Consider the following 13,789-nt stretch of genomic DNA (forward strand, 5'->3'; position numbering starts at 1 on the left):
TTATGCATGAGGTTTAAAGGAGGTCCAGCTCCCCTCCAAGAACCAGGCAGTGGGAATTATTACCCCAAGACCTCTGCTGCAGGTCTGATAGGCAGGGTCCAAATGCAGTACTTGCCCAGCAAGTACTGCATTTGCAACTTTTAAACACATTTGCTGTCACCCCTGAGGCTTATGACCCTGAGTCCCTGTGCTAGATGGGGATTGCGCGCCAGGGTTATACAGAGGGGGCGTGAGAAACGGGGTGTGAGCCCAGGCCAGGCTCATGCGGGAGGTGGGGGTAGGGGAGCATAGGCAGAGGTCTGCTGGAGGCCAGCTTTCCCTTTGTGCAGGTGGGGCCACTGAAGCCAGAAGGCCTAAGGGCACACAGCGGAGGGGGAGGGAAAGGGAGAAGCTAGACTTACAGCAGGGAATACAGAGACTGGCATGGCAGGTGGTCAAAACAAGAGGCCCAGCAGGCTGCAAAGCACAAGGACCCAGAAAAAGCACAGTGGGACCTCCGGCTCAGAAGGCGCGGGGGACCCAAAATCCAGCGCCCACAGCAGACGGTGGACACGGCCACCGAGGCCTACAGACACACTGCGGCTGTTCAAGGGCACGCGGAGCAGCGACACCAGGCCGGGAACCCGCGCCGCTGACCCGAGCCAGGCCCGTCCCGGAGCCCCGCCGGCCCCGCGGCGCACTCACACTGCCCCGTTCCGGAAGCCTTTGAGCACGGCCAGCGCGGTGTGGTAGCGACGCTTGCGCAACAGCGCGTTCACCGCCAGGAGCAGACCTCGCAGCTGCGGCGGCGCGGCCATGGCGAGGGGTTCAGGCCGCCCGGGTGGCACACAGAGTCCGCGCGGCGCTGACAGCCCCGGGTTCCGGGGGCACTGCCCGCACCGACCCGCAGCTCGGAGCCGCGCCTCCGCATCTTCACGCTCATAGGCTGCGTCTTCTGTCACTCAGCTCTGAAGACCCAGCCATAGGGCGCACGCACCTCACAAGACTCACGCACTCTCCCGAAGAGAAGTCTGATTGGCTGAAAAGGAGGGATTGTAACCTTGGGCCCCGCCCAACTGGACCTAAGGAATGTCAGAAACGCCGCTGGGTTTGTCCAATCAGATAGCGTGTTCCTTTGGGTCTGGAAGGAGGTGTGTCACCTGTTAAGTTTGCAAAGTTTCGAAAGAGGGGAAAGAGGGGCCGCCGCCTGCCCTCCCCCTCCCGAAAGTTGGAATGGTGACACTGGGAGGAGCCAGCTTTACACAGCATGACAGTTTTAATTGAGTAACAGGGATCCTAGCGATCTTTTCTGAGCGCAAATCACTTGGCACCACCAATGTTTTCCATTCGTTTTTAAAATCCGACCTCCTTCCTGTAAGGGTGAACTGCCCCTGATCTCTCCTGCTTGGACGTGTTTTCTGAAATATATATTGTTATAAGCCTTTCCCCCTAGTTTGGCACCTGCAGAAGCAAGATAAGAACTCCTCTCCGCCTAACTGACCCATGCACTCTCCTCCCTGTCTGCCTTGACTGACTCATGCTCTCCCCTTTGTCATCCTGACCTTATATTGCATACATCTACCCTCTATAAGAGAGTCTATTCCATGCCTCCGCCCCAAGGCTGCCTCTCAGACATGGCTGGAAACTTTTGGGGGAACTTGAGGGTCTGCTGAATCAAATGAGGAAGGCTTAGATCTGAATGTGTTGAGTTAGTATAGCGCTGGGGTGTTGATCTGTGAGTGCCTTGTGTGGGGCCTGGATGAGGTTGGTTGATCTATTTGGAAATGTCTTTTGTGTGAAGTATATCCTTGGGCATGTGGAGGTGTTATTGATTTGAGAAAATGCTAAGTAACTGATTTACTATCTGAAAAATTTAAAGTTCTGAAAGTTTAAGGTCTCTTGCCAAAAAGAGGTTTTAAAGCTAACACCTTAATTTTAATGGAGAAATGACAAGCCCTTCCAACCCAGAACAGGTAATCCAATTCCAACTGGAGCAGCAGCTATGTTTAAACAATGTGTCCGTTTACACTTGAATGGCTACACCTTTTGATAGCCTAAGGGCAGCTCTCAATTCCCAGGGCAGAAAAAAAACAAGGTTTAAAATTATTAGATTTTGCCGAAACCGGTTTGGCTCAGTGGTAGAGCATCCGTCTGCGAACTGAAAGGTCCCAGGTTCGATTCCGGTCAAGGGCATGTACATTGGTTGCGGGCACATCCCCAGTAGGGGGTGTGCAAGAGGCAGCTGGTCGATGTTTCTCTCTCATCGACGTTTCTAGCTCTCTATCTCTCTCCCTTCTTCTCTGTAAAAAATCAATAAAATATATTTAATAAAATTATTAGATTTTAAAATTTATTCTTAGAAGTGTAAAAGTTTATTAATTAAAAAAACAACAACAACAACAACAACAAAAGGAGATTGAAAAACCTGATGAACAATAATAGCTGTTCATTGTAGTAGAGTCGGTGATATGGGAGGGGAGTGGACTGACTGTTCTCGGGGAAAGGGAGGGAGGAAGAGACTGAACATAAACTGTGCACCTATGGATGAGGTCAATGGGGGGTGGGGGGGGGGGGTAGGGAGGGGGGGGAGGGGGGGTGGGAACCTGGTGGAAGGGGGAAGAAATGAGGAACCTTTGTAATAGTATGAACAATAAAGATTGATTAAAAAAAATAAAATAAATAAAAATTAAAAAAAAAAGAGAGAGAGTCTATTCCACACACTGGACTCAGCCCTGTGAGGGAATGTAATAAAATTTCTTAAATTCTCATGTCTCTTGGCTTGGCAATATATATATATATATATATATATATATATATATATATATATATATATATTTGATTTTTTACAGAGAGGAAGGGAGAGGGAGAGGGAGAGAGAGTTAGAAACATTGGAATTGAACCTGGGACCCTTGAGTCCACAGGCCAACGCTCTATCCACTGAACCAAACCAGTCAGGGCTTGGTCTGACTCTTTTCCACCTGGACCTAACACTTCCCATGACCCAAAAGACAAGATTCTGTATAAGCTGGCCACTGTTTCCCTATCTAAACGCATGTCGTGTCACTTGCCTCCTCATTCGTTCCTCTCCAGCCAAACTGGCTTCCTTGCTGTTTCTTGAGCATTCAAAAACAAAAAACAAACAAACAGACAAACAAACAAACAAAAAAACGCTCCCAGCACCCTGCAGTTGCCATCTCCCTGCCTGCTTTGCATCACTTCCAGTTTTTCCCACGGCTGGCCTTTCTCAACCTTCAGGTTTCAGCTCAAATGCCACCTCCACAGAGAAGGATATCCCATCTTCCTAGATATCCCATCTAAAGTAGCACTCCCCACCCTTTGACACATTATGCTTTTTTTATTTTCTTTTAAAAATATATATTTTATTGATTTTTTTACAGAGAGGAAAGGAGAGGGATAGAGAGTTAGAAACGTCCATCAGAAACATGGATTAGCTGCCTCCTGCACACTCCCTACTGGGGATGTGCCCACAACCAAGGTACATGCCCTTGACTGGAATAGAACCTGGCACCCTTGAATCCACAGGCTGATGCTCTATCTACTGAACCAAACTGGTTAGGGCTCTTTTTATTTTCTTCTTAGAATTTTTCACTCTTCTGTCTTGTTTTCTGCTTCAACCCCAGCAATTAGGACATGGTACGTGCCCAATATATGCTTGTTGAGACAATGTAGTTTGGGTTGTCACCTTCCAGAGCATTGATAAGTGACATCTATGTGTGATGCTCCTCTCTGGAGTTGTCATTGGATAAATAGGTATGCACTGAGTAGTAGTACTCAGGTCATGTGTTATCTATCTCTGATATTACTGCCTAAACCAGTGTCATGCAATGATGTCAGAGGTCAGTTGAAGGAGAAATTATGCTGGGCCCATTTTATCACTGAAACTGGAATTTCTTTCTTCCTTTTTGCCCTTCCTTTCTCTTTTTTCAGTATGGTAGACTGATTAATTCAGGTAACCCTTCCTTTGAAAATAGTGGTAATCTATAATAATAAAAGAGTAATATGTTAATTAGACCAGACAGCAGAATGATCTTCCGGACAACCTTCCCTATAACCACGCTATGACACCCATGGGCACCACGCCAGCCAAGGCGTGTGTGATGCAATTGGTTGGGGGCCCGGCCATCACCCCATGATTGCCCTTCAGAGGGAGGCCCAGACTATCAGCTGGCGGAGGTGATCAATCATTCAGGGGGTTCCATGATTGCCCCAAAAAGGGAGGCCCAGGCTACCCCGTGGCAGGACTGCAGCGGGTGGGTGGGGCCTACCTCATTGGGGCTATTGATCATGGGGCTCCCGATCTGTGAGAAGGCACAGGCCAAGCTGAGGGACAACCTCCCCTTTCCAGTGCATGAATTTCGTGCACTGAGCCTCTAGTATTAAATAAAATATTAAAATATCCTCTGAAAAACACTGAAATGATTAAAGCCTGAGGAATGCCTAGGTCAGTAATCGCCAAACTCATTAGTCAACAGAGCCAAATATCAACAGTACAACAACTGAAATTTCTTTTGAGAGCCAAATTTTTTAAACTTAAACTATATAGGTAGGTACATTGTTATTAACTTAATTAGGGTACTCCTCAGCTGGCCTTTGCTAAAAACTCAAGAGGCCAAAGAGCCGCATGTGGATCGCCAGCTGCAGTTTGCTGACCACTGGCCTAGGTCAATTATTGGTTGGAAACTGAAAACCAGTTAACAGAAAGATTTGATTGTTGGAGGACCAAAACTATTTATGATATGAGGGCATTTGCCAATATTGAATCTGTGAGTTTCAGTTCATTAGCTACATAGAGCAAGAGGGACAGAAGTGAAAGCCCAGGGCCTGCCCACGGTGGGGAGAACTTCCTCCTCACGTGAAGCTGAGACCCCCTAAGCATTTCACCCTAAAGTTTCATGTGATAAGAATCTACGACATATCCCACACTACTAGCTCCAAGTGAGTTCAGATAAGTTTGTCTTGATGCTGAGAACAGTTGAAGGAAAGTCTAAGATCCGGGTGTTTAAAGGTTTGGCTTCTTTAAAAAAAAAAAAAAAAAAAAAAAAAATATATATATATATATATATATATATATATATTGGTGTCACAGAGAAAGGGAAAGAGGGAGAGCGAGAGATAGAAACATCAATGATGAGAGAGAATCATTGATTGGCTACCTCATGCATGCCCCATACCAGGGATCAAGCCAGCAACCGGAGCATGTGCCCTTTCCAGGAATTGAACCTTCTGGTTCTTAGGTCAATGCTCAACCATTGAGCGATACCAGGCAGGCATGTTTGGTTTCTTTTGAGGCCTCTCTCCTTCACTTTCAGATGGCTAGCTTCTCACCATGTCGGTACAAGACTGCTTCTCAGTCAACTTTGTCAAATCTGTTTTTATAAGGACAACAGTCATTGGATTAGGCCCACCTCTATGATCTCCTTTAATATTAATTGTCTCTTTAAAGGTCCTATCATCAAATATGGTCACTAATGAGGTACTAGAATATCATCATATAAGTTGTCAACATATGAATTCTGGGGGACACTAGTCAGCCCATAATAACCATCATGCTTTGTTGTCTCCTACTAATACTGTTGGGAGCCATCAGAGTTGAGTCGTGCATCTCCGTCTTAAGGAAATAGAATTAAGTTCCTTCTAGCAGAAGTTATGCGGTGCCCTGAGGGTTTAGCCAGAAGCTAAAAGATTAACCTGCAGCTTAGCATCTCTGCAACTTCCCCTTCCTGATCCTCCCCCGTAGATAGCCCAGCCTTGGAATGTTACACCTTGGAATGTTACACCGCCCTGGCAGTTAGCCAATCCTGTGTTGCCAGATACCTTACCACCTTGCCACTCAGTGCCTAAACCAATTATACACTGCCAAAGACCCCTCTGCGTAGGCAACCCTGCCCCCCTTTGGTCCTGCTGTATATGTACTGCCATTTCAAAAAATAAAGTTCGAGGCTTGATCAGAACCTTGTCTTGCCTCCGTTCTTCCTGTTCCTTGTTTGTTTCATTCTCTTAGGTGGTTCCTGCGTACCCCCGTTGTTGCCCCGCGGGTCGGGGCAAACATACAAATTCTGGGGGACACTAGTCAGCCCATAATAACCATCATGCTTTGTTGTCTCCTACTAATACCAACAAATCTAACAAGATGTCAGGGACGAGCTCTATTTTGTATGTCCTTTCTTTCCCTTGCAACTGGAGTCTGGTTTAAACTGCTCATGATTTCTGGTTTAAGCTGCTCATGATTCCCACAGGGAAGTTCACTTTTTTTTTTTTTTTTTAAATAACAGAGCTTTATTTTTCCACTGTGGAGCAGTGGAGGCTGGAAGAGGAAAACTGAGATGTCAGCAGGTTTGCTTTCTCCTGAGGCCTCTCTCCTTGGTTTGCAGATGGTCACCTTTTCACTGATAGTTATTTCCTCTGTGTCCATGCATCCTTGATATCCCTCTGTAGGTCCTCTTTACTCTTTTTTTTTTTTTAATCAATCTTTATTGTTCATATTATTACAAAGGTTCCTCATTTCTTCCCCCCTCCAACAGGTTCCCACCCCACCCTCTGCCCCCTCCCCACCACCCATTGACCTCATCCATAGGTGCACAGTTTATGTTCAGTCTCTTCCTCCTTCCCTTCCCCCCCCCAGAACAGTCAGTCCACTCCCCTCCCATATCACCGACTCTACTACAATGAACCGCTATTATTGTTCATCAGGTTTTTCAATCTCCTTTTGTTGTTGTTGTTGTTTTTTAATTAATAAACTTTTACACTTCTAAGAATAAATTTTAAAATCTAGTAATTTTAAACCTTGTTTTTTTTCTGCCCTGGGAATTGAGAGCAAACTTGTTTACATGTAAACTTGCCCTTAGGCTATCAAAAGGTGTAGCCATTCAAGTGTAAATGGACATATTGTTTAAACATAGCTGTTTAAACGGACACATTGTTTGTTTGTTTGTTTTTTAAATATATTTTATTGATTTTGTACAGAGAAGAAAGGAGAGAGATAGAGAGTTAGAAACATGGATGAGAGAGAGTCATCGATCAGCTGCCTCTTGCACACCCCCTACTGGGGATATGCCCGCAACCAAGGTACATGCCCTTGACCGGAATCGAACCCGGGACCCTTCAGTCCCCAAGCCGACGCTCTATCCATTGAGCCAAACCAGTCTCGGCTAAACGGACACATTGTTTAAACAGGATTACCTGTTCTGGGTTGGAAGGGCTTGTCATTTCCTTTCTCCATTAAAATTAAAGTTTTAGCTTTAAAACCTCTTTTTGGCAAGAGACCTTAAACTTTCAGAACTTTAAATTTTTCAGATAGTAAATCAGTTACTTAGCATTTTCTCAAATCAATAATACCTCCACATGCCCAAGGATACACTTCACACAAAAGACATTTCCAAATAGATCAACCAACCTCATCCAGACCCCACACAAGGCACTCACAGATCAACCCCCCAGCGCTATACTAACTCAACACATCCAGATCTAAGCCTTCCTCATTTGATTCAGCAGACCCTCAAGCTCCCCCAAAAGTTTCCAGCCATGTCTGAGAGGCAGCCTTGGGGCGGAGGCAGGCGAGGAGCGAGCTGTTCCGGGCCTGGATGCTCCGGGCCTGGCCTCTGTTGCTCTGGTCCGTTCCACAACCAGCTGCTCCGGGTCTGGCCACTGCCACTCCCGACCTGGCTGCTCCGGGCGTGGCTGCTGCTGCTCCAGGCCTGGCCGCACCTGACCCAGCTGCTCTGGGCCGGGCCGCTCCAGGCCTGGCCGCTCCCAGCCTGGAAGCTGCTGCTCCGGGCCTGGCCGCACCCAACCCGGCTGCTCTGGGCCCGGCTGCTCCGAGCCCGGCCGCTCCGGGCCTGGCCGCTCCCGACCTGGCTGCTCCAAGCATGGTTGCTGCTGCTCCGTGCCTGGCTGCTCTCAACCCAGCTGCTCTGGGCCCAGCTGCCCCGGGACCGGCCACTCTGAGCCTGGCAGCTCCCGGCCTGGCTGCTGATGTTCTGGGTCTGGCTGCTCCCAACCCGGCTGCTCTGGGCCCGGCTTCTCTGGGCCCAGCTACTCCGGGTCTGGGTGTTCCTGGACTGGCCACCCTGGGCTTGGCTGCCTCCGTCTCAGGCCTGGCTGCCACTGCCCCAGGTCTGGCTGCTCCAGGCCTGGCTATTGCTGCTCTGGTTCTGACTGCTGCTGCTCTGGGGCCTGGCTGTTGCTGCTCCAGGCCCAGCTGCTACCGCCTTGTGCCTGGCCACTCTAGGCCTGGCTGCCGCCGTTCCAATATTCTGTCCTTTTTTTTTTTTTAAACGCATATATGTTGCAATGTTAGCTGCTGAGTTGAGTTCTGACTTAGTCTTCGATTTTTCAAGATCTTCTTTGTATTCTTTCTTAAGTAATTTTACTATCTTTTGCTCTCACTTGATTTCTTCACATTGAGAACTTCTTTGGTTTCTTCCTCCTTGTCCTGGAAGCTCAGCAGGTTGGCCTGTGGCGCCCCTTTGTTCTCCGCGGGCTCCTGCGCTGCTTCAGCCTGTTGCCGGGGTCAGCGCCGCCCAGGAAGCAGCCCCCGGCCTTGGCTCTGTTGCCCATGCTCAGAGGTCGAAGGCTCAGGGGCACCCCCCTTCTGGGGGCCCCGTTGCCCGGCTCCTTGCTGGTGCCCGGCTGGCTGGTGTCCGGCAGGGGCTCCTGCTCCTCGTCGCGTTCCTCCAGTCTGGAGCTTTTTTTCTCTTTCCCGCTAGGGGAGTCTAGCATCAGAGTCAACAGACTGTCCTCTGCGGGCAATGTGCGTGACTCCAGGGGCTCCGCTTTTCGCCGCTCCCCCAGGACTCCACCTCACAGCCCCGTCTCCCTCTGCTTGAGCCTGGGGATTGGCCTAGAACTGGGGTTCAGAGCAGTTGGGAGTGGGGCTCAGCACGGCCGGAGCTCCTGTTTCCTTCCTTCCAGGGCAATCCCATATCAGAGTCAACATTCCTTCCCTTGCACGCAAAGTGCGCGACTCCGACTCCGGGGGCTCGGCCTTTCGCCGCCCTCCCAGGACTCCACCTCACAGCCCCGTCTCCCTCTGCTTGAGCCTGGGTCCCCAGGGATTGGCCTAGAACTGGGGTTCAGAGCAGTCGGGAGTGGGGCTCAGCACCACCGGAGGTTTTGTTTCTTCCCGCCAGGGGAATCCAGCATCAGAGTCAACATTCCGTCCTCTGCATGCAATGTGCGCGACTCCGGGGGCTCTGCTTTTCACCGCTCCCCTGGGATTCCGCCTCACAGCCCCGTCTCCCCCTGCCGGAGCCTGGGTCCCCAGGGTCTGGCCCATAACTGGGGCTCAGCGCTGCCAGTTCGGGGGTTCAGCTCAGGCTGGGGGTTCTATTTCCTTCCTGCCAGGCAGCACCCAGCCCTCTCCTCCTCTCCGGCTGCGACCTCTCCGCGCACACGTGCATGCGAGCGCGCAGCATGTCTCCGTACCTTAGGCTTTTTTTCAGCTCCTCTGATTTTCCTTCTGGATTTCTCTTTCCTTCTTGTTGTAGAATTTTCAGTCAGTCGACTATCTGTAGCTCTGGGCAATGTCCACTCTACATTTTAGTTGTATTCCATTGAAATTGTTGTGTGCTGCTGCGGTTAGGTGTCTACCTGAGCAGCCATCTTGGATCCTCCTCTGGAAGTTCACATTTTGGGGGTGGCTGGAGCACTCAATCATTGTGGAGGGGGACACTGGAAGTTTTTTTTTTTTTTTTTTTTTTAATATATTTTATTAATTTTTTACAGAGAGGAAGAGAGAGGGATAGAGAGTTAGAAACATTGATGAGAGAGAATCATCGATCAGCTGCCTTTTGCACACCCCCCACTGGGGATGTACCCACAACCAAGGTACATGCCCTTGACCGGAATTGGACCTGGGACCTTTCAGTCAGCAGGCCGACGCTCTATCCACCGAGCCAAACCGGTTTCGGCTGGAAGTTTCTTAAATGTTCCTGCCTCCCTGTTTGGCTCTACGCCTGTAATTTCTACATTATTTACTCTAAGAATCTCTAAGCTATTATTGGATTAGGTTCAGTGCCAACCAGCTAGCCCTGAGGGAATGGGACATGGAACTGATACATTTTGGAAGAGATGGAGGTAAGGAGTTAAAAGTTTGAAGCAGGCTGAGGCCTGTTTGGCTCAATGGATAGAGCGTCGGCTTGGGGACTGAAGGGTCCTGGGTTCGATTCCGGTCAAGGGCATGTACCTTGGTTGCGGGCACATCCCCAGTAGGGGGTGTGCAAGAGGCAGCTGATTGATGACTCTCTCTCATCGATGTTTCTAGCTCTCTGTCTCTCTCCCTTCCTCTCTGTACAAAATCAATAAAATATATCAATAAAATATATTAATAAATAAATAAATAAATAAATAAATAAATAAATAAAATAAAATAAAACTTAAAAAAAAAAAAGTTTGAAGCAGGACAAGCCTGCCTGGAGAACCTCCCTGTAAGCTCATTCGGTTTTCCATCAGGTAATCAGTCAACAAGCATCTTTCCCAGGTCACCTCTGTGCCAGGACCTGGCACCAACCAGAATGGATGAAGGATCTCCTCTGCTAAGAGGGCCCCCTATTGAGGGGGTAGAGAAAATCAAACTTCCAAGGGCTAAAGATTATCGCATGAGGGGTAGTGCCAAGAAACTCGAACAGCTAGGGAGGGATGGGACCTCATCGAAGGAAACGAGGGAGAGCTTCTTAGAGGAGGCAAGAAGCCAAGCTTCTGTTGTTCCAAGGATGGTAGATGACATTTTGACAAGAGAGAACAGCAAGAGAAATGTCTGAAGAGCAGATAAAAATCAACTATTTGTACATGCACTTGGATATATAAAAATAGGCGGAAGCTGCCAAGGCTTGTGTTGATAGAACTGTTTGCTGTCCAGTGCCTCCCAGTGGCCCTGTCCATCTCTCCTCCCTCATCCCCCTGTACCCATATCTCACTAGTTACCATATATATTACTCCTTTTACAGGCCTTGGACTCCTTTCATTCTGACCTTAGGGCCTTTGCACTTGCCCAAGAGACCTCTCTGTTCTTTTGAGGCCTCTGTTCCCTTTTCTCCATCTGACTCCATCTCATTTCTCAGGTCCACCTCCTCAAAAAAGCCATCCCTAATCACCCTTCCTAAAGGAGGCTCCTCTATGCCCCCCAAAATTATTTGAAGTCATGTAATTTTTTTTCTTCTTATTTACAGCCCATCTTGCCTGCTAAACTATGACTCAATGAAGGCAAAGATTTCTATCTTCTTGTTTATGGATCTGTCCCTCCTAGCACACAATAGGCACCCAGTAAAGATTTTTAATTAAATTAACATGACTGTACAAATATATTGAGTAATGTTTTTAAAAAGAACAGTTATATGGAGACATTCTTGCAGAGGAGAGATAATGAGAATCTGAGGCCATTGGGTCAATGGAATGTTAAAGGAAAGATAGGAAGGAGGGAACACCGGCCTTATTCCTGCCAGAGAGGCAGTGAGAAGGGGGCTTTCAAGCTTGAGGTGAGGCCTAGCTCCCAGAAGAGAGAGTGGGGCATGGAGTCTGGTAGGAGGGTGGGTTCTCTGTGAGGGACGTTTGCTCAGGACTCACTGTGCAAAGGGGGAGATTGGAAGGGGAAGAAGGTAGCAGTGTGGGGCACAGGGGTAATGTTCAGGGCAGGATGGAGAGCTAACTGGTAGAAATAAGCATGTGTAAGTGTGACTGGACAACCAAGGGGTCCAGGCTGCTTGTCACTTCTTCAGCCGATTAAGCAGGGACAGGGTTGAATCATATATGAGCATTTATTCCAATACTGCCGGCAGTATGGGAGAGCAGCAGGTCATCCACAAGACTCTGCTCGGCAGCCTTCCATAAGCCAGCTGCTTATATTGGTTAGAAGGGCAAAGATCGCGGGGGAAGTAGGGATTACAGGCGTGGGGACAGTACAAGTCATGCAGGCTGGGTGGGTGGGTGGGAGGTTGGGAGCATTTGCAACCAGCGGGCACTCCTGGGTTCCAGACCAGATTACAGGCAATAGGGGCTGGAGGTTATAAAGTGTGGGTGTCTCCGGAACAAGATTTCAGCCACGAGGTTGTAAATCTTCCCACAACGATAGCAGCTCTCAGAAAAGAGGATGGACTGCATTCTGATGTTAGCTCCCATATCCCAGAGCGGACAGCTCTCAGCCACATTAGGATGTACTTTCTCTAATCAGAACAGGACCATTATGGTAACAGAATGTGCTTAATCCTAATATATAAAATATTATATATATTTTGGTCCGTGACATCCAAAACGACAGAATGGACAACCGAACTGTGCACGCGGCAGGCTCGGGTGGGTGGGGACTGGAGAGCAGGTGCCACAGCAGCCCAGCACTGACTGCTGTGGCCAAGGTGGACACAGCAATGCGATTGGTGGTGGCGGTGGTGAGGCGCCATTGGACCACCATCACCCTGCAGAGGGAGGCCCAGACCACTGGCAGGTGGAGGTGGGCGGGACCTCCCTCTGTGGGGCAATCAATCACGGGGCTCCCGGACTGCAAGAGGGTACAGGCGGGGCTGAAGGACCCCCCCCCCCCCCAAGTACACAAATTTCGTGCACCGGGCCTCTAGTATTTCTTATAATTATGGCTGGTCCCCAATATTCATTATGCCCATAACATAAGCAGAGGGTCTGTAAGGCAATTTAACAGGAACAGGGGCTGGTAGTGTTCCAGAAGGACAGAGGAGTTTTGAACAAATGTGAATATATCAATATATCAATATATCTATCTATCTATCTATCTATCTATCTATATATATATATATGTTACTTTTAGGAGTCATACATTTATTTAGTAAATATAAGAAAATAAAAATTGTGATTTTTTAATTATTGTTTTGGATGAGGCTAAAATATAATGAAAACATTCAAAGATAAATCTGTGGTAGCCCAGTTGGAAGATTTGGCTCATGAGAGAAATCACAATTGATGGGCTCTCCCTTGTCGTCCCCCCCCCATCCCATACACACCCCAACTCTTTCTTTTCATCCAAGTGCACTTCTTTGAAACCACTATCACACCTTGTCATTAAATACACACCTTATAGCCGAAACCGGTTTGGCTCAATGGATAGAGCGTCGGCTTGGGGACTAAAAAGTCCCGGGTTCGATTCTGGTCAAGGGCATGTACCTTGGTTGCGGGCATATCCCCAGTAGGGGGTGTGCAAGAGGCAGCTGATTGATGACTCTCTCTCATCGATGTTTCTAACTCTCTATCTCTCTCCCTTCCTCTCTGTACAAAATCAATAAAATATATTTAAAAAAAATACACACCTTATAATTAAATAATTTTAAAGATTCGTGCTTGTCTGCTCCTCCCACCCCCAACTCCATGGGAAAGCACCACTGCCTTCCTGGAGACATTGCTGTCTAAGACTCAGTGTATAGTGAGCCCTCGTGAGGGTCTGAAGATGGGGCAGGAGGGTCCCTGTGAGGTCTGAATGTGCTCTCTATGGGGTTGGGCCGGAGGGTGCAGAAGCGGGTATAGGGGGTTTGTGTGACAGAAATGGGGTCCCCGAGAGGCAGGGATGGCGGTCTGTGTGAAGAGGAAATGGAGACCCCAAAAGGTGTGGGTGGGGAGGGGGTTAGGCGATGGCCATTGGTGAATTCCGGGATGACGAGGGATTCAGAGGCTGAGCCGGGAGCCACAGTGGCTTCCCCAGGGCAGAGACAGGGCTCTCTGCGGGCGGGGGATGAGCAGTCTAGGACAAGGGGGCTCTCTGTTGCACAGTTGGGCAGGGGCCCTGTGTCCCCTGGGGGTCCTTGGGACAGAACTGGGTGGTCCGGGTGAGGTGGGG

General features: G+C 48.7%; 1 protein-coding gene and 1 long non-coding RNA gene across 3 annotated transcripts in view; both read right to left on the reverse strand.

Moving 5' to 3' along the window:
• PXMP4 (peroxisomal membrane protein 4) overlaps positions 1-956 on the reverse strand; it is an 18,503-nt gene extending 17,547 nt beyond the window's left edge. The window contains exon 1 of one of the 2 annotated variants that reach the window (XM_084888592.1): positions 685-956. In XM_084888592.1, the coding sequence (XP_084744718.1) occupies positions 685-797 (113 nt within the window). In that variant the 5' untranslated portion in view covers positions 798-956. The remainder of the gene's footprint in view (positions 1-684) is intronic. The other variant, XM_084888593.1, reaches the window with a different exon arrangement.
• Positions 1-13,789, reverse strand: part of LOC311624920 — a 203,220-nt gene that overhangs the window by 15,497 nt on the left and 173,934 nt on the right. The gene's annotated exons all lie outside the window — the stretch shown is intronic.

This window comes from Pipistrellus hanaki (assembly GCF_964339955.1).
Source record: "Pipistrellus hanaki genome assembly, chromosome: 6".
Lineage (NCBI taxonomy): Eukaryota > Metazoa > Chordata > Mammalia > Chiroptera > Vespertilionidae > Pipistrellus > Pipistrellus hanaki.